General features: G+C 35.6%; 2 protein-coding genes across 2 annotated transcripts; one reads left to right on the top strand and one right to left on the bottom strand.

Moving 5' to 3' along the window:
* The first annotated feature begins 1877 nt into the window (after positions 1–1877).
* Positions 1878–2400, top strand: LOC101895178 (acyl-CoA-binding protein homolog). Its single transcript, XM_005176956.4, has 2 exons — positions 1878–1945; positions 2008–2400. Exon 2 carries the CDS (start codon positions 2034–2036, stop codon positions 2286–2288), a length of 255 nt encoding a protein of 84 aa, XP_005177013.1. The 5' UTR covers positions 1878–1945; positions 2008–2033; the 3' UTR covers positions 2289–2400.
* On the bottom strand, positions 2389–9090 carry LOC101897266 (Bardet-Biedl syndrome 1 protein homolog). Its single transcript, XM_005176970.3, has 5 exons — positions 8779–9090; positions 8479–8714; positions 7598–8420; positions 7270–7541; positions 2389–2638 (listed from the first exon to the last, which is right to left on the bottom strand). Exons 1-5 carry the CDS (start codon positions 9044–9046, stop codon positions 2441–2443), a joined length of 1797 nt encoding a protein of 598 aa, XP_005177027.1. The 5' UTR covers positions 9047–9090; the 3' UTR covers positions 2389–2440.
* Between the last annotated feature and the right edge of the window lie 11536 nt (positions 9091–20626).

The following is a 20626-nucleotide window of genomic DNA, read 5'->3' on the forward strand; positions in this document are numbered from 1 at the left end:
GTGGACCTATACACAATTTTCTTTCAGGTGATAAAGTACTTGGAAAGAACGCCTTGTGTAGAATTTCAAAGAGTACCATTGAAATCTGTGGATAAATGCATAAAAATACCGAATATCGGGTGGTACCGTTATATGGGGGATATACTATATCGTGTACCTATATAACCCATCTTCGCACTTGGCCTGCCTGCAGACAAAAGACTGATCTGTGCAAAATTTGAGCTTCCTATATTTATTCGTTTTGACTGTAGCGTGATTACAACAGACGAACGGACAGGGCTAAATCGTCTCAGAATTTTACGCTGCTCAAGAATATATATACTTTGTTATAATTATTATTACGTTGAGTTGCAAACGTAATGACGAACACTTCATACAATGTATGGTGGAGGGTATACAACTGGTAGAGGTTGAATCATTTATTGTGATACCTCCACCACAAAAGGTCAAAGTTTTGAATAATCAAAACGATTAATAAATCCGTAATAAGCGTCCGGTTCTCTTCATCCCACCATATTTACTACTACAAAATCTTATTTGAAGATGGAATATATCGGTCCACTCCTTCTGGTACCTCCCCTACACAGGATCAACATTTTGAATAACCATGAAGCTCATAAAACGCGAAATAAACATCCCATCTCATTAACACTTGGTAGATCTCAATATTTCCGTCAACACAAGATTTCTTATAAAAATGGTAGAGATCGGACAATTCATTTTGGTACCTCCCGCACAAAGTTTTGAATAACCAAAACTATCATGTAATTCGAAATAAAATATTTTTCTTAACCCAAGTTCTGGTGACAAGATGGAATATATCGGTCTACTCCTTCTGATGCATCACCCTCAAAGCGCCAAAAATTCTAAATATTTCTATCAGCACAAGATCTGTTATAAATGTGGCTGAAATCGGACTATTTCTTCTGGTACCTCCTCAACATACGGGTTCAAGATTTTGAAAAAAAAAATTCAAAGATTATTATAATAGTCCAAACCTGGCACGTCGCAATATTTATATCATATTTATTTAGGTCCGATACGAAGCGGGCAATATTGGCCCATTCCTTCGGAACCTACTCCATAGAGGGTCAACAATTTGAATAATCACAATAGAAGTCAATATATATTCAAATAATCGAACATTGGCAGGGAGTATACATCTGTCGGCAAAACCAACTGATTCTTTTTAGATTGTTTTAAGCGAAGTCGGTCTGATAATGTTGAATGTTGGTCCAGGTTTTGGGATAGCCGTCATGTAACAACAATCCCCAATTATTGATATTTTTAAAGTACGGTATCTGGATTCTTGTTCTTTGAAAATTAAACAGACCCTGGACACATTTTTATCGTCTAAGTGGTCTACAATTTTCTATTGCGTTTGTTAAATAATAATAAAATAATCAATAGTTTTCGATGCCAAAATATTTCCTTAACTATATTTTTCTCAAGATGGGGCGTACATATTGTCGAAGGCTCTTAACCGGTTATGGACTCCAACCAAACAACCAGTTTCTCGTTTGATTTGATTTTCACAGACTTATCATCTTCCTTAGTCCTTAGAAAAATGCTACTCCCATAATAATTTCTTCGCTAAAGTTCTTCTAGAAAAAAAAATTGACTTGAATACCTCAAGAATTAATATTCAAAATTAATTTACGACTTATCTCGACCCCCAAAAAATTTTAATAACTCTTATCAGAATTTCCAACTATTTCTTTTTATCACCAAAAGGCACGTGAGTTGGTGGCTGCCATAATCCATATCTTACCTCCAACTCCATTGAACTGCCTTCCAATGACGCTATTCCTTATCAATATTTAATTAAATCTAAATCCAATTTTTCTCAAGATATCAAGTGGTCACAGAGAGTCAATTTACTATAAATAGTTAAGGGCCACTTGAAAAAGTTATCATTTCGCTTATATCCTTTCAGCAGAGCAAGGTAAGGAAATGGGAAAAGACTTAAATTCTTAAAATTAATTTAATTTAAAATCTGTTCTTTAGATCCCCAATACTCCCACTCAATCAACATGGTTAGTTTCGAAGAAGCCTGTGAATTGGCCAAGAACTTCTCCAAGAAGCCCAGCGACTCTGAATTCTTGGAATTCTACGGTCTCTTCAAACAGGCCACCGTTGGTGATGTCAACATCGAGAAGCCCGGTGCCTTGGATTTGAAAAAGAAGGCCATGTGGGAAGCCTGGAACTCGCACAAGGGTTTGTCCCAAGAGGCTGCCAAGGAGGCCTATGTCAAGGTCTACGAAAAGTATGCCCCCAAATATGCCTAAGCAGTTAACAGAGATCACAGCAGTTGCATAAGAATCATGGTTAAGGAATTAAACAAATTTAAGCGGATGACCAAAGAAATAGAATAAACAAAATTATATTTATTAACAAACAGTTATTTTTGTGAATATTTAATGGCGCCTTAACATATGCTTTAAAAATTCGCCTCCGACTGTGGCATATCTATGACGGCCGCAATCAAAGGTTTGGTCTGTTGAGTTTTCGTTATCATCACTCGTATGTGTGAGTTCTCGGGGGTCAAAGTGTGTGGTGGTAATTTGTCATTGGGATCCAATACGGCAACAATTTCGAAATCGATTTTCAGGGGTACACCCGGCAGAATGCTTGGGAGCTGGAAATACAAGAAAATAATTAAACATTATTTTATTTGTTTAGTCCTTGGAAAAACATTAAAAAAAAATCCACGTTTAGTCCCTGGGAAATGTTTTAAAAAATTCACGTTTAGTCCTTGGAAAAACATTTAAAAAAATCCACGTTTAGTCCCTGGAAAATGTTTTAAAAAATTCACGTTTAGTCCTTGGAAAAATATTTTTAAAATCCACTTTAAGTCCTTGAAAAAATATTTTTAAAAATCCAAATTTAGTCCTTGGAAAAATATTTTTGAAAATCCACTTTAAGTCCTTGGAAAAATATATTTAAAAATCCACGTTGTTGGTCTTTGGAAAAATTATTTTAAAAATCCACGTTTAGTCCTTGAAAATCCACGTTTATTGATCCTTGAAAAAATATTTTTAAAAATCCAAATTTAGTCCTTGGAAAAATATTTTTGAAAATCCACTTTAAGTCCTTGGAAAAATATATTTAAAAATCCACGTTGTTGGTCTTTGGAAAAATTATTTTAAAAATCCACGTTTAGTCCTTGAAAATCCACGCTTATTGATCCTTGCAAAAATATTTTTAAAAATCCAAATTTAGTCCTTGGAAAAATATTTTTGAAAATCCACTTTAAGTCCTTGGAAAAATATATTTAAAAATCCACGTTGTTGGTCCTTGGAAAAATATTTTTAAAAATCCACGTTTAGTCCTTGAAAATCCACGTTGTTGGTCCTTGGAAAAATATTTTTAAAAATCCACGTTTAGTCCTTGAAAATCCACGTTGTTGGTCCTTGGAAAAATATTTTTAAAAATCCACGTTTAGTCCTTGAAAATCCACGTTGTTGGTCCTTGGAAAAATATTTTTAAAAATCCACGTTTAGTCCTTGAAAATCCACGTTGTTGGTCCTTGGAAAAATATTTTTAAAAATCCACGTTTAGTCCTTGAAAATCCACGTTGTTGGTTCTTGGAAAAATATTTTTAAAAATCCACGTTTAGTCCTTGAAAATCCACGTTGTTGGTCCTTGGAAAAATATTTTTAAAAATCCACGTTTAGTCCTTGAAAATCCACGTTGTTGGTCCTGGGAAAAATATTTTTAAAAATCCACGTTATTGGTCCTTGGAAAAATATTTTTAAAAATCCACGTTATTGGTCCTTGGAAAAATATTTTTAAAAATCCACGTTTAGTCCTTGAAAATCCACGTTGTTGGTCCTTGGAAAAATATTTTTAAAAATCCACGTTATTGGTCCTTGGAAAAATATTTTTAAAAATCCACGTTATTGGTCCTTGGAAAAATATTTTTAAAAATCCACGTTTAGTCCTTGAAAATCCACGTTGTTGGTCCTTGGAAAAATATTTTTAAAAATCCACGTTTAGTCCTTGAAAATCCACGTTGTTGGTCCTTGGAAAAATATTTTTAAAAATCCACGTTTAGTCCTTGAAAATCCACGTTGTTGGTCCTTGGAAAAATATTTTTAAAAATCCACGTTTAGTCCTTGAAAATCCACGTTGTTGGTCCTTGGAAAAATATTTTTAAAAATCCACGTTTAGTCCTTGAAAATCCACGTTGTTGGTCCTTGGAAAAATATTTTTAAAAATCCACGTTTAGTCCTTGAAAATCCACGTTGTTGGTCCTTGGAAAAATATTTTTAAAAATCCACGTTTAGTCCTTGAAAATCCACGTTGTTGGTCCTTGGAAAAATATTTTTAAAAATCCACGTTTAGTCCTTGAAAATCCACGTTGTTGGTCCTTGGAAAAATATTTTTAAAAATCCACGTTTAGTCCTTGAAAATCCACGTTGTTGGTCCTTGGAATAATATTTTTAAAAATCCACGTTTAGTCCTTGAAAATCCACGTTGTTGGTCCTTTGAAAAATATTTTTAAAAATCCACGTTTAGTCCTTGAAAATCCACGTTGTTGGTCCTTGGAATAATATTTTTAAAAATCCACGTTTAGTCCTTGAAAATCCACGTTGTTGGTCCTTTGAAAAATATTTTTAAAAATCCACGTTTAGTCCTTGAAAATCCACGTTGTTGGTCCTTGGAAAAATATTTTTAAAAATCCACGTTTAGTCCTTGAAAATCCACGTTGTTGGTCCTTGGAAAAATATTTTTAAAAATCCACGTTATTGGTCCTTGGAAAAATATTTTTAAAAATCCACGTTTAGTCCTTGAAAATCCACGTTGTTGGTCCTTGGAAAAATATTTTTAAAAATCCACGTTATTGGTCCTTGGAAAAATATTTTTAAAAATCCAGGTTGTTGGTCCTTGGAAAAATATTTTTAAAAATCCACGTTTAGTCCTTGAAAATCCACGTTGTTGGTCCTTGGAAAAATATTTTTAAAAATCCACGTTTAGTCCTTGAAAATCCACGTTGTTGGTCCTTGGAAAAATATTTTTAAAAATCCACGTTTAGTCCTTGAAAATCCACGTTGTTGGTCCTTGGAAAAATATTTTTAAAAATCCACGTTTAGTCCTTGAAAATCCACGTTGTTGGTCCTTGGAAAATATTTTTAAAAATCCACGTTTAGTCCTTGAAAATCCACGTTGTTGGTCCTTGGAAAAATATTTTTAAAAATCCACGTTTAGTCCTTGAAAATCCACGTTGTTGGTCCTTGGAAAAATATTTTTAAAAATCCACGTTTAGTCCTTGAAAATCCACGTTGTTGGTCCTTGGAAAAATATTTTTAAAAATCCACGTTTAGTCCTTGAAAATCCACGTTGTTGGTCCTTGGAAAAATATTTTTAAAAATCCACGTTTAGTCCTTGAAAATCCACGTTGTTGGTCCTTGGAAAAATATTTTTAAAAATCCACGTTTAGTCCTTGAAAATCCACGTTGTTGGTCCTTGGAAAAATATTTTTAAAAATCCACGTTTAGTCCTTGAAAATCCACGTTGTTGGTCCTTGGAAAAATATTTTTAAAAATCCACGTTTAGTCCTTGAAAATCCACGTTGTTGGTCCTTGGAAAAATATTTTTAAAAATCCACGTTTAGTCCTTGAAAATCCACGTTGTTGGTCCTTGGAAAAATATTTTTAAAAATCCACGTTTAGTCCTTGAAAATCCACGTTGTTGGTCCTTGGAAAAATATTTTTAAAAATCCACGTTTAGTCCTTGAAAATCCACGTTGTTGGTCCTTGGAAAAATATTTTTAAAAATCCACGTTTAGTCCTTGAAAATCCACGTTGTTGGTCCTTGGAAAAATATTTTTAAAAATCCACGTTTAGTCCTTGAAAATCCACGTTGTTGGTCCTTGGAAAAATATTTTTAAAAATCCACGTTTAGTCCTTGAAAATCCACGTTGTTGGTCCTTGGAAAAATATTTTTAAAAATCCACGTTATTGGTCCTTGGAAAAATATTTTTAAAAATCCACGTTTAGTCCTTGAAAATCCACGTTGTTGGTCCTTGGAAAAATATTTTTAAAAATCCACGTTTAGTCCTTGAAAATCCACGTTGTTGGTCCTTGGAAAAATATTTTTAAAAATCCACGTTTAGTCCTTGAAAATCCACGTTGTTGGTCCTTGGAAAAATATTTTTAAAAATCCACGTTTAGTCCTTGAAAATCCACGTTGTTGGTCCTTGGAAAATTATTTTTAAAAATCCACGTTTAGTCCTTGAAAATCCACGTTGTTGGTCCTTGGAAAAATATTTTTAAAAATCCACGTTTAGTCCTTGAAAATCCACGTTGTTGGTCCTTGGAAAAATATTTTTAAAAATCCACGTTTAGTCCTTGAAAATCCACGTTGTTGGTCCTTGGAAAAATATTTTTAAAAATCCACGTTTAGTCCTTGAAAATCCACGTTGTTGGTCCTTGGAAAAATATTTTTAAAAATCCACGTTTAGTCCTTGAAAATCCACGTTGTTGGTCCTTGGAAAAATATTTTTAAAAATCCACGTTTAGTCCTTGAAAATCCACGTTGTTGGTCCTTGGAAAAATATTTTTAAAAATCCACGTTTAGTCCTTGAAAATCCACGTTGTTGGTCCTTGGAAAAATATTTTTAAAAATCCACGTTTAGTCCTTGAAAATCCACGTTGTTGGTCCTTGGAAAAATATTTTTAAAAATCCACGTTTAGTCCTTGAAAATCCACGTTGTTGGTCCTTGGAAAAATATTTTTAAAAATCCACGTTTAGTCCTTGAAAATCCACGTTGTTGGTCCTTGGAAAAATATTTTTAAAAATCCACGTTTAGTCCTTGAAAATCCACGTTGTTGGTCCTTGGAAAAATATTTTTAAAAATCCACGTTTAGTCCTTGAAAATCCACGTTGTTGGTCCTTGGAAAAATATTTTTAAAAATCCACGTTTAGTCCTTGAAAATCCACGTTGTTGGTCCTTGGAAAAATATTTTTAAAAATCCACGTTTAGTCCTTGAAAATCCACGTTGTTGGTCCTTGGAAAAATATTTTTAAAAATCCACGTTTAGTCCTTGAAAATCCACGTTGTTGGTCCTTGGAAAAATATTTTTAAAAATCCACATTTAGTCCTTGAAAATCCACGTTGTTGGTCCTTGAAAAAAATATTTTTAACAATCCACGTTTAGTCTTTGAAAAATATTTTTAACAATCCATGTTTAGCCCTTGAAAATTATTTTTTAAATCCGTATTTTTTCCTTGAAAAAACATCCTAAAAATCCCATTCTTAATTACCTTTGCCACCGATTTCTGTATGGTATAATGCCTCCGATCGGCATGCAGCAGAACCATTAGATTAGAGGCCATTTTATAGGTGCTCAGATTTTGAATGGTCAGATACAAACGAAAGACAGGACCCACACCGCAAACCTCAGCCGACAATTTGACCGGGGCATGGGTTATATCACCAGATATGGTACGTTCCGATGAGTTCAAAGCATCCACTGTGGCCCGGGCGGCGGTGTGTCTCAGCCGCCATAGCTCAACTTGGAAACTGCCATAGGTAGCTAAAATTTAAAAAATTTCAGAAACTTAAATTTCCCTCCCCTTCGGAAATGCTTACCCTTGGCATTTTGTTTCTCTCTGGCCACCTGTTCCACAAAAATCGAACTCTTTTTCGGCTTCTCGAGGACTGAGGCATGCACCATATCACTGCTACCCAGAAAACCACGACCAGCCAAGTTCTGATTTGGTTCAAATGTGGCTGTCCTTTTCAAAATTTTGATTACCAAATCCCCCTCCAGGGTGGTCAAACACAAGACATGTTCTTCCAGCCCCAGATAGCCAAAAACCATGGAACTCACAGTGCCCTCAATTTGAAATTCATCCACCAGATATTTTTGCATATAAAATTGTACCAGACCCCCTTCCAGGGCCACACAGATGAGTGATAGACCCAAATGGCTCAAATTGATCATGGTCATGCATATGGGTTGTTCCGGCAGGGGGACCATATATAACTGTTTGCCCTTCTTGGAATAGCATACCAATTTCTTGTCCATTGAGGATACCACAATGGTCTGATCAATTGGTAGGAGTACCAGTCCCGTTAGGGGATGAGAGAGTTTGAATATTTCTTGGCCCTCAGCAGCTGCCTTGCGCAGCAAATACACCGACCCATAACGAGTGGCAATGGCAATGCAGAAATCTGTCTCAAAAAATCCATTAACGGCCAACATACTGGGTGTGATGTCGGGGCAGGCCATGACCCGATAGAGCACTCCAAAACTTTGGGGTTCTACAATGATAATTTCCCCATTGTCGGTGGCAATGACCAAATGAGAGGGTGGCTGGGAATCGCCGCTGGAAACTCGTGCCAAGCATTTGAGGGCCACCACATTGGAGTAACGTATGAGAGAGCCTTCGGCTTGTTGGCGTATAAAGTCCTGGAAGGGGGGAGAGGGGAAAAAGTTATCTTTTGTTGGTCAAGGATTTCCTACTCACATTCCTCTCTGGTGGCAGCAGGTTCAACAAATGCTGTGACTTCCTTGTCAGCTTGGGTCGTTCCAGGGCCTTAAGGCCCTCAATCAGGGCCTCCTGTTCCTCCACACCCACTAGATTGAGTTTGCGCCAGATTTCCCTTTCCTCATCCAGGACATCCAGTTCGGGTAGGGTGTACTTGAAATAGGGTTTCATGTGGCGATAGAATAGCACCGACTCGGCAATGGCCACAGCAACAACTAAAAGCAAACAAAAACACCATATCCTTTATCTGAAATCCTTTTCCAAACCTCCCCCACTTACTTGGTGTCTTTGGCTCCGATTCATCAATATACAAACTGGCAATGGCCGAGGGTATGCCCTTTAGCTCGTGTTCCGATTCCAAATCAATGCCCCGAAACACCTTCAATGTGGCCCTTGGTGGCTCATCATCGATGGCTATATCGGTGGCTATGAGCCTCACATAATTATCCGATTTGACATCACTGACAGTGACACACGAGGGCAGGGTATTCAGCTTGGGCTGCTCACCATCCACAATGACCTGGAGCCAATTTCCCGGTGAAACCATTTTTGAAACACTTTTTTCAGAATTTTTTCTTGTCGCGAAATGTTGACAGTAGGTATTTACAATAAGGAATGTATCCAAGGCTCATGTTGCCATAGTGACATTAGGGGTGTCCTTAAAGGATTTAATAGGGGTTGTATTTTGGGTTATGCATTTGTAGTTCAAGAAAAAGACCAATTTAAAATGTTTTTAAAAATGTTTTTTCAAGGATCAACAAACGTGGATTTCAAGGACTAAACGTGGATTTTTAAAAATATTTTTTTCAAGGATCAACAAACGTGGATTTCAAAGACTAAACGTGGATTTTTTGAATATATTTTTTAAGGATCAACAAACGTGGATTTCAAGGACTAAACGTGGATTTTTAAAAACATTTTTTCAAGGATCAACAAACGTGGATTTCAAGGACTAAACGTAGATTTTTAAAAATATTTTTTCAAGGATCAGCAAACGTGGACTTTCAAGGACTAAACGTGGATTTTTAAAAATATTTTTTTCAAGGATCAACAAAAGTAGATTTTAAGGACTAAACGTGGATTTTCAAAAATATTTTTTCAAGGATCAACAAAAGTGTACTTTCAAGAACTAAACGTGGATTTTCAAAAATATTTTTTTAAGGATCAACAAACGCGGATTTCAATGACTAAACGTAGATTTTTATAAATATTTTTTCAAGGATCAACAAACGTGGATTTCAAGGACTAAACGTAGATTTTTAAAAGTATTTTTTTAAGGATCAACAAACGTGGATTTCAAGGACTAAACGTGGATTTTAAAAAATATTTTTTCAAGGACTAAACGTGGATTTTTAAAAATATTTTTTCAAGGACTAAACGTGGATTTTTAAAAATATTTTTTCAAGGACTAAACGTGGATTTTTAAAAATATTTTTTCAAGGACTAAACGTGGATTTTTAAAAATATTTTTTCAAGGACTAAACGTGGATTATTAAAATAATTTTTTTCAAGGACTAAACGTGGATTTTTAAAAATATTTTTTTAAGGACTAAACGTAGACTTTTAAAAATATTTTTTCAAGGACTAAACGTGGATTTTTAAAAATATTTTTTCCAGGACTAAACGTGGATTTTTAAAAATATTTTTTCAAGGACTAAACGTGGATTTTTAAAAATATTTTTTCAAGGACTAAACGTGGAATCTTTAAAAATATTTTTTCAAGGACTAAACGTGGATTTTTAAAAATATTTTTTCCAGGACTAAACGTGGATTTTTAAAAATATTTTTTCAAGGACTAAACGTGGATTTTTAAAAATATTTTTTCAAGGACTAAACGTGGAATCTTTAAAAATATTTTTTCAAGGACTAAACGTGGAATCTTTAAAAATATTTTTTCAAGGACTAAACGTGGATTTTTAAAAATATTTTTTCAAGGACTAAACGTGGATTTTTTAAAATATTTTTTCAAGGATCAACAAACCTGGATTTTTTAAAAATATTTTCGCAAGGATCAAAAAACGTGGATTTTTAAAAATATTTTTTCAAGGATCAACAAACGTGGATTTCAAGGACTAAACGTGGATTTTTAAAAATATTTTTTCAAGGATTAACAAACGTGGATTTTTAAAAATATTTTTTCAAGGATCAACAAACGTGGATTTTTAAAAATATTTTTTCAAGGATCAACAAACGTGGATTTTTAAAAATATTTTTTCAAGGATCAACAAACGTGGATTTTTAAAAATATTTTTTCAAGGATCAACAAACGTGGATTTTTAAAAATATTTTTTCACGAACTAATCGTGGATTTTTAAATAAATTTTTCCATGGACTAATAGTGATTTTTTAAATGTATTTTTCCAAGGACTTATCGTGGATTTTTTAAAATATATTTTTCCAAGGAATAGTCGAGGATTTTTAAATATATTTTTCCAAGGACTTATCGTGGATTTTTTAAAATATATTTTTCCAAGGAATAGTCGAGGATTTTTAAATATATTTTTCCAAGGACTAATCGTGGATTTTTAAATATATTTTTCCAAGGAATAGTCGAGGATTTTTAAATAAATTTTTCCAAGGACTAATCGTGGATTTTTAAATAAATTTTTCAAGGAATCCTATCAAATCATGTGCCTCCCAAGTACCATCAAAATCTATGCCTCTCAAATAATTACTCAATTGTTTTCACTTTTACTGAATTTAGAAAGCCACCGGAATCTAGCAGAAAACCTTTCGTCCGTCCCCCATAATTAACATATTTTTGCATAAATAGTAAAAATTGCCAATAAACCGAGAATCGATTCTCTTGATTAAACACAAATTATCTCTTAACTTTGCCATAACCCAAAATTGGTAGTTATTTTGGGCTGCAAAAATGAATAAAAATTTGCCTTGGGACCACAAGTGTTTTAGCAACAAATTCCGGTTAAGAGAAAGCGTTTTCACACAAGCGGGAATTTTATTAATTTATTCGCCAATCTAACGAAAGACCACACGACCGGCACGCAAGAATCATGGTCTACGCTCTAGCCATAATTATAAATGTAAATATTTGCCAGCAAATGAAAATAACAACAACGTGCCCCAAACCCCTTCCCCGACACACTTTTTGCACGCACAGAGATTATTTGTAAATAGAGAGATATTAATTTTTTTTTCTTAGCCGCACTAAAAGTGGGTTAGCTGGGTCTGTATACACCACATTGCCAATTTGACTAGGAGAGGTATTGAAATGAAGTTGTTTTTTTTTTTTTGTCTTGGTAAAATAATTAAGACATTAAATTTTTGAATTGATGGACAAAAACTTTTGAACAGGCATTGCTGATTAAGACACTCATATTTGGTCCAAAGCTCTCAGAAAAAGGCTAGCTCTTTGATATTTCCTTAAAATACTCCCAGAGAGACCAGAACCGTATATCCTTAATTTGATTTGATTAAATTGTAATATCGACTTTCTCCATCTCCAATTCAATTTCTTATTTAGTTCATACAAAAATCCCCCTTCCCTTCCAATCTCTTTGAAGTTTCGCATTGCATATTTTATGTGTTATTCTTTTCCGAACCACGTGATAAAATTCAAATAGTTTCAATTAAAAATAGAATTCCCAAAAATATATCGTCTAGATAATTATCGGAGCCAAATTTGTTTTTTTTTTTTCACAAAAAATATCTCTGAATACGTCGGTTAGAGATAGCTGTCTGCTTCAAACAATGTTTGGGTAATAAGAAAAACATCGAAAGTTGACACCTATTTTTTTCACAAGGCTACAATTGTTTGCATTTGTCAATATATTGAAGAAGGTTAGTTAAAGAGAGGACCGCATTGATTCAAGATTCGGGAACCTGATGGTGCGTGTCAATATTGTTTACTGCCTTTTTTTATTTTCAGTACTATAAAAGATGAAAAAGGCCAACATTTCGAAAACTCCGGATCGAAATATGAGATTTACCGTCATTGAACTTATATTTGGGGTTTCAAAGATTTGGTCCTCTTTTCGCACATATTCATATTTTTGTTAGGCGCTACGATGTTTATGAATATATTTTCAAAGACCTGGAGTTGTTAATTTTTATACCCTCCACCATTTGCAAGAAACTCGAAAATTCTCCAAAAAAATTCTGTCGTAAAATACCGCTCGTATGAAAACCGCTATATGGGGGTTATACGAAGACGTGGTCATGTATAAGCAATTTGTGTCATAGGTTGTAGAAACGGTTTCGAACTTTATATACAAAATTTGAAATAATTCCTGTGAATAATGTTGCAAGAATCATGAAAATACCGAATACCTGGGGGTACCGTTATATGGGCGCTATACTAAAACGTGGACCTATTTAGACAATTTTCTTCTAAGGGGTAAAGTTATCAGAAGGAACTCCTTGTGTAGAATTTCAGACAATTCCATTGAACAACTTGGCTCAAATCATAAAAATACCGAATATCGGGGGTACCGTTATATGGGGCTATTTGATATCAAGGGCCTATATAGACTATTCATTTTCAAGGTGTAAAGTAGTCACAAGGAATTGTGTGAATTTTCAGACAATTCCGTTGAAAAATGTGGCTAAAATTATCAAAATACCGAATATCGGGACGTACCGTTGTATGGGGGGATATACGATATCGTGGACCTATATAGGCAATTCTCTGTCAAGGTGTAAAGTACTCACAAAGAACTCCTTCTGTAGAATTTCAGATAATTCCATTGGAAAATTTGGCTAAAATCATCAAAATACCGAATATAGGGAGGTGCCGTTATATGTGGGATATACGATATCGTGGACCGATATCTTTTAACTTGACCTGCCTGCAAATAAAAGACAGATCTGTGCAAAATTGTAGTTTCCTATCTTAATTCGTTTTGACTGTAGCGTGATTATAACAGACGGACGGACGGACAGGACTAAATCGTCTTAGAATTTTAAGTTGATCAAGAATATATATACTCTGTTGGGTCTAAAATTATTATTTCAAAAAGTTAATATGCCCTCCATACTATGTATGGTGGAAGGTATAAAAACAAGACAGATGTATACCCTCAGTTATGACAGTTTATGAGGTACCGGATTTAGTTTCGCAAGTTATGAGAGATATACATATTGTAAATTGTGACTCTTTGTGGGAGAAGGATAGGCCGATATATATCAACTTCACACCAGATCTTGCGTTAGTAAAAATATTGGAATACGCGATATTTGAAGAGAATAAGATGCATATTTCGCAATTTTATAAGAGTCATAAATAATCCGAATTTCGACCCGTTGTGGGACAGGTACCAGGAAAGGTAACAGAAATACTGGGATGTGTGGAATTAAAGGGCAATAAGCAATGCTTATTTAATATTTTATTAGAGTTATTTCTATTCCATATTTGTGGGAGAGGTACCAGAGGGAATGATCCGATCTCTACCATCTTTATAAAAGATCTCGTGTTGATAGAAATATTGAGATGTGTCAAGTCTGAATGGAATCGAATGTTCATTTCGCGTTTTAAGAGCTTCATGGGTATTCAAAACTTTGACCCTTTGTGGGGGAGGTACCAGAGGGAGAGGGGAGCGATATGTTCCATCTTCATAAGAGATCTTGTGCTGATAAAAATATTGAGATGTGTCAAGTCTGAATGGAATCGAATGTTCATTTCGCGTTTTAAGATCTTCATGGGTATTCAAAACTTTGACCCTTTGTGGGGGAGGTACCAGAGGGAATGGAACTATTTATCCCATCTTCACTGCAGATCTTGTGTTACTTGAAATAATGGGATGTATGAAATATGAAGAGAGCCGGGTTCTTATTTCGGATTTTATGATCGTTTTGGTCATTTAAAATGTATGCCTCTTGTGGGGGAGGTATCAGAAGGAGTGGACCGATATATCCCATCTTCACACCAAACCTTGGATTGATAAAAAATATTGTGATGTGTGTAATTTGAAGATAATTGGAGTCTTACATCATATTTTATAAGAGTTATAAATAATTAAATTGTTGTCCCTTTGTGGGAGAGGTACCAAAAGGAGAGACCCTAAATTGTCCATTCTCGCACCTGACTTAGCACTGATGATAAAAATAGGATATTAGGATGTGCAAAGTTGAATCAATATCGGATTATCCTTTCTCTTTCTGAACATGCAAACTATTTTCTTTGAAAATGTCGACCTTTTGTGGGGTCGATCTATATTTGACAATAATATTACGATGTACATATCAAGTTTCGACAAAATTAAATATTCCCTTCGAGAGTTATCGTGCACAACGGCCAGCCAGACAGACAGACGAACGGACGGACATCACTAATATCGACTTCAAATGTCCTGAAACGGATTTGGTCCAAAGAGACCTAGTGTCTAAACCCGTTATTTCGATGAGGCACGTTTTGACCGTATCAAATGATGTATACCCACTCTACCCACATATGGCTGAGGGTATAATGAACTAACAAATTGTGCACTTAAATAAAATGATTCCTTCAAATTCAGACCTAATATCCTAGAATTAAAAACAAAAAAAAAAAAAAATCGAAAGAGATGTGATTTTTCAAAATGTTGGCCCTTTGTGGGTAGGAGGTACCATTAAGAGTGGTCTGAGCTGTTAAAAATATTGATATGTTTGCAATTTGTAAACAATAGGATTCTTCATTCACATTTTAAAATCTTTGCAATTATTCTAAATATTGAGCCTTTGTAAGGGACGTACTGGGGGGAGTGGGCTGAAATTTTCATTTTTCACGCCATATCTAGCAATAATACCAATATTAGTACTTGCAACGTTAGAATAAAATCTGATGATCCTTTCTTGTTCTATGGGCTTGTGACCAGACAGACGAACAGACGGACCCATTAGATCGACTCCAAATGTCCTGAAATGAATTTGGTCTAAAGCAACCTTGATATATAACCATTATAGCCATATGATTATGGGTATAAAATCCTCGATTTTTGGTTAGGATTTCCTTGAAACAAAAATTCTTAAATATTTTAAAGTTTTTGGTAGGAGGTCTATAAAAGAATCTTAAGATCGTATAATTATCGAAATCACGAAAAACGATTGCATTCTAAAACTAAGATTGAAATGCACGATTTTTGAGCAGTATATTATTAAAATTATTTGGATTAAAAAAATGTCGTTTCAAAAATATTTTTCACAAAAAAATTGTATTTGAATTTTTTTTAAAAGAGTCTCCGGTTTTTTGGCCCGGAAATGTTTTGATATCCCTGATTTCTAGACAAAATCTTACTAAAACAAGTCAAAAAGTATCAGTCGGTCTTGCCGACAGATGTATACCCTCAGCCAATGTTCGATGATTTAAATATATTTTGACTTCTGTTTTGATTATTTAAATTGTTGACCCTTTATCGAAAAGGTTCCGATGGAATTGGTCAATATTGTCCATTTCGTATCGAGAGTGATATTTGAAGAGGTTTTTTTAAGCATTTTGTTTTTAATTTTTTTTTTTCTTTTAAAATTTCGGCCTTTTGTGGTGTAGATTACAAAAAAGGAGTGGACCGATATTGCCCATCTTCGAAATCGATCTAAGTTTGCTCCAAGCTCCAAACCAGCCAGACAGACATACGGATGGACACACACCTTTAGATCAACTCCAAATGTCCTAAAATGGATTTTGTCCAATGAGAGCTAGGGTCTAAATCCGTTATTTTGAAGAGGCACGTTTTGGCCGTATCAAATGTAGTCATACAGGGTAAAAAATAAAAAAAAACTGCAACCAACTTCAGACTGCTGTCATTTAAGCCACTCGTCCGACAGCTGTTAAAATTATTCAAGTGACAGCTCATTATATTGTTTACAAGTGTACAAAAGCATTTTGGTGAGAATTTTCCAGAAAAAAAAGTTATTCGTGATGAAAGTCAAGCGTGATAGTGTGATTTCTTTATATTTGGCTGGAAAACCACAAGTGGCTATCGTTAGAGCACTCCACCATTTAAATGTGAATAAATCTTTTGGGTCTCGTACCATCGTTCGTTACCGTGATACTGGCGTAGAGTAGCCCGACTTCAAGAAAGTGAACGGAAGAAAACAGCAACATCAGCAGAAATGGTTCGAAATATAAAGAAGCGATTTAGTCGAAACCCGCGTGGCAGTGGCCGAAAAATGGCTCGTGAGCTGAACATATCGCAATATTCCATTCGGCAAATATTGAAAAATGAGCTCGGGGGTAAAGCCATTGAAATTCCAAAAAGTGCAACAACTTACACCGCAACAGAAAGAAAATAGACTCAAAAGAGCTAAAGAGTTGCTTCGCTTGGCCGAAAGCGGTAAACTGCCGAATTTGGTTTTCTCCGCTCCAATGAGAAAACATTTCTTGTCCAGCAGATTGTAAACAAACAAAATGATCGTGTTTACTTGCCAAAGAGGTCAACTGAAAATGTGAACCTTCGATTGGTCACCAGAACTCAAGCGCCGGCCATGGTGATGGTGTGAGACGCCATAACAGCCGATGGTCGCTCTCCGCTTGAATTAATCGACCGTGGCATCAGAATAAATGCCGAATATTATCGCGAAAATATTTTGGAGGGTGTATTAAAGCCTTGGACATGCAAACATTTTGGCCGCAGACCTTGGACATTCCAACAGTACTCAGCACCATCGCACTGAGCACGCGCCACCCAAGAATGGTTACAAAATGAGGTTCCTCGCTTAATTTCCAGCGCACAAAGGCTACCAAAATCTCCGGGTACCAATCCGTTGGACTGTTGTGTCGGGAGTATTTTGAAAAGCAAGGTTGGCATTAAAAAATACAAAAATGTCGATCACCTTAAGCAAGCGTTTCGCCGGAAATGGGCCAAAATACCGCAGAGCAACATTTGGGCAGCGTGTGACGGTTTCATTGGCCGTTTGAAGGCCATAATTCGTGCCAAAGGTGACCATTTCGAACAAATTTGAACGTATTCTTAAATTGGATGCTATTTCCAACATTTTTCGTTTTCATTCAATAAAATTAACAAGTTAAAAAGCAGTATGTTCGGCCGGACCGAACTTTGAATACCCTCCACACTTTGGAACGAATTTGGAAATTTTAAAAAATAAAATCCTTAAAAAATGCTTTTAAATTTTAAAAATGCCGAATATAGCCGTTATATTGGGGTCTATACGACGTGGACCTACATAGGCATTGTTTGCCATTGGCCATTACCACATTCAAATTTGCCTATACGAAGACCTGGACCTGCATAGACATTTTTCTGTAGTTCCCATTACAAACTCTAAATACGTAATTTGAAACAATTCCGATGAATAATGTCGCTAAAATCATCAAAATACCGAATATCGAGAGGTACCGTTATATGGGGGCTATATGATAACTTGGACCTACATGGCCCATTTTCGAACTTAACCTGCCTACTGGCAAAATATACATGTGTGCAAAATTTTAGCCTTCTATCTCCATTTGTTCGAAAGAGTGATTTCAACAGACAGACGGACAGACGGAGAGACAGACAGACAGACATACACACAGACAGACAGACGGACATGGCTAAATCGTCTTAGAATTTTACGCTGATCAAGATTATATATACTTTGTTGGGTCTGACATGAGTATTTCGAGGAGTTACAAACGGAATGACAAAGTTAATATACCCTTCATAGTATGGTGGAGGGTATAAAAAAAATCTACAAATTATGGCATTTGACTTTGTTGCAGCTCAGCGTATAAAAGCACAGCAAGACCAATTCTTGAGACGCCCGTTAAGAAAAATTAAAAAATGAATATAAATATTATTGCCTTTAAAACTTCAGTCAATAACCTGTGAAGTGACCCAGTTATCTGCCCACAACAAAAAAACAACCAGACAAACAAAAATGGTACCAAACCGCACATTTAAATTCCTCTCTCTCTCTCCCCTTACTCCTTCTCCCTCTCTCCCTTGCTGATATGATAATGAAATCAATAACGTATTGCCAAGAGCTTCTTAAAAACAGTAACTGACTCACCGACAGCTGACTCCGACTGCTAAAATGTGATAATAAAATATTTTCATCACGTTTCCATTGACACCGTGATATCATTAAAATCTCACTACCCCAATTGGCCCATTTACATGCAGAAATGATGAGGAGATCTGACATAGACTAATTTTTTACCACACCTAATATGGCTGGCTGACTGGCTCTCTACCTTCCACAACGTCGCATGAAATTGGCGCTGTTCGGTCTAAACACGCGACTTGAGCCACAAATAATTCAATAATAATAACCCGCCGTTGTTATTTCCCTAAGTCTTTGACCATAAACAGAAGAAAGGCGGTAGCATTGTGAACACCGACAACAACAATTATTGTTGTGGCCACTTCGAATTGGCGAATTTGGCCAAGACAATCAATTTCATTGAGAAACGGAAATTTTTTGCAGACAAATAGATCAGTTCAGCTGATCGCCAGAAATCATTGAACGGGTTTAATTGTCTTGAAGCCAAAGCAAAACATTTTTTTTTTGGTTTATTCACGATAATTGAGGGGGAGAGAGAGAGAGAGGGGGGGGGGGAGAAGGTTGGAGAGTAACATTGTGGTTGTTTGAAATAAAAGACACTTGTCTGCAATACAACTAATAAGTTGTAAGGCCCGTCATGACTCACCACCATCTTTGGCATGCTACCCATATCTATCTTCTCCACCCATTCCCCCTCCCCTCCATGCTTGACCAACATCAACCGGTTATTCGCTGCAAAAGATTAGTCAAGTGACTAAAACTTATTTTTTTCTGCCTTGTCTTGTTTTTCTCCACTTCCACCATGACAAGATATGACGATGATGCTGGCTCATTGGCTTGGAGATTCTTCTGCTACATGAAATCGTGGAGGATTTCCCCAGGGCATTCTTGGCATCATCATCATCGCCATCATCATCTTACTTACATTTTTATTATTGCCAACAAACCTGTTCTTGGCCATTGATAAAATTGGCCACAACAATTTGTAAACAGGAAGTTTGGAAAAATTGTTTTGACCAGAAATTTCACTCTCTGCCTGGTTGGATGTTTGGTTGGTTGGTTGTCTCCTGTTTCTGATGGCTCATACTTCTCTGGACGATCGATGACTGAAATTGGTAATTATGGTCATTCCAATACCGCTATTAAACCATTACAGATAGATGCTGTACAGCACATGATGTTAGGTGTCATGAGGAATTTCGGAATGCTGGGCATTAAGAGCGGAAAATGTAAACCCAGTTAACATAAATTAGAGGAATATAGAAAAAAGTACATCACTGTCCACACATATTGTTACCTGCTTAGGTTAGGCTACGTTAAAAACACGTAGTGTCTTTATGGCACTTTGAAGACCAGCTGGTCCATTGTGCTCAGAATGGAGAGAAGAGGTTATAAAAACAGAAATAGATGTAGAGATTTTCTTTATATCGTTCCTCCATACTATGGAGGGTATATTAACTTTGTCATTCCGTTTGTAACTCCTCGAAATACTCTTATCAGACCCAACAAAATTCTAAGTCGATTTAGCGATGTCCGTCTGTACGTCTGTTTGTCTGTCCGTCTGTCTCTCTGTCTGTCCGTCTGTTGTAATCACGCTATCTTTCGAACGAATTGAGTTAGATGGCTAAAATTTTGCACACATACTTATTTTCCCAGTAGGCAGGTTAAGGTTGTAAATGGGCCATGTAGGTCCACGTTTTCATATAACCCCCTTTTAACGGTACCTCCCGATATTCGGAATTTTGCTGATTTTAGCCACATTATTCACCGGAATTGTTTCAAATTTGGTATTTGAAGTTCGAAATGGATACTACAGCCTAAGACAGAAAATTGTCTGTGAAGGTCCATGTCTTCGTATAGCCCCCATATAACGTTACCTCCCGATATTCGGAATTTTGCTGATTTTAGCCACATTATTCACCGGAATTGTTTCAAATTTGGTATTTGAAGTTCGAAATGGATACTACAGCCTAAGACAGAAAATTGTCTGTGAAGGTCCATGTCATCGTATAGCCCCCATATAACGGTACCTCCCGATATTTGGTATTTTGATGATTTAAGCGACATTATTCACCGGAATTGTTTCAAATTCGGTATTTGAAGTTCGAAATAGATACTACACCCTAAGACAGAAAATTGTCTGTGCAAGTCCATGTCTTCGTATAACCCCCTTTTAACGGTACCTCCC

Source organism: Musca domestica, unplaced genomic scaffold (genome assembly GCF_030504385.1).
Source record: "Musca domestica strain aabys unplaced genomic scaffold, Musca_domestica.polishedcontigs.V.1.1 38, whole genome shotgun sequence".
Classification (NCBI taxonomy): Eukaryota; Metazoa; Arthropoda; class Insecta; order Diptera; family Muscidae; genus Musca; species Musca domestica.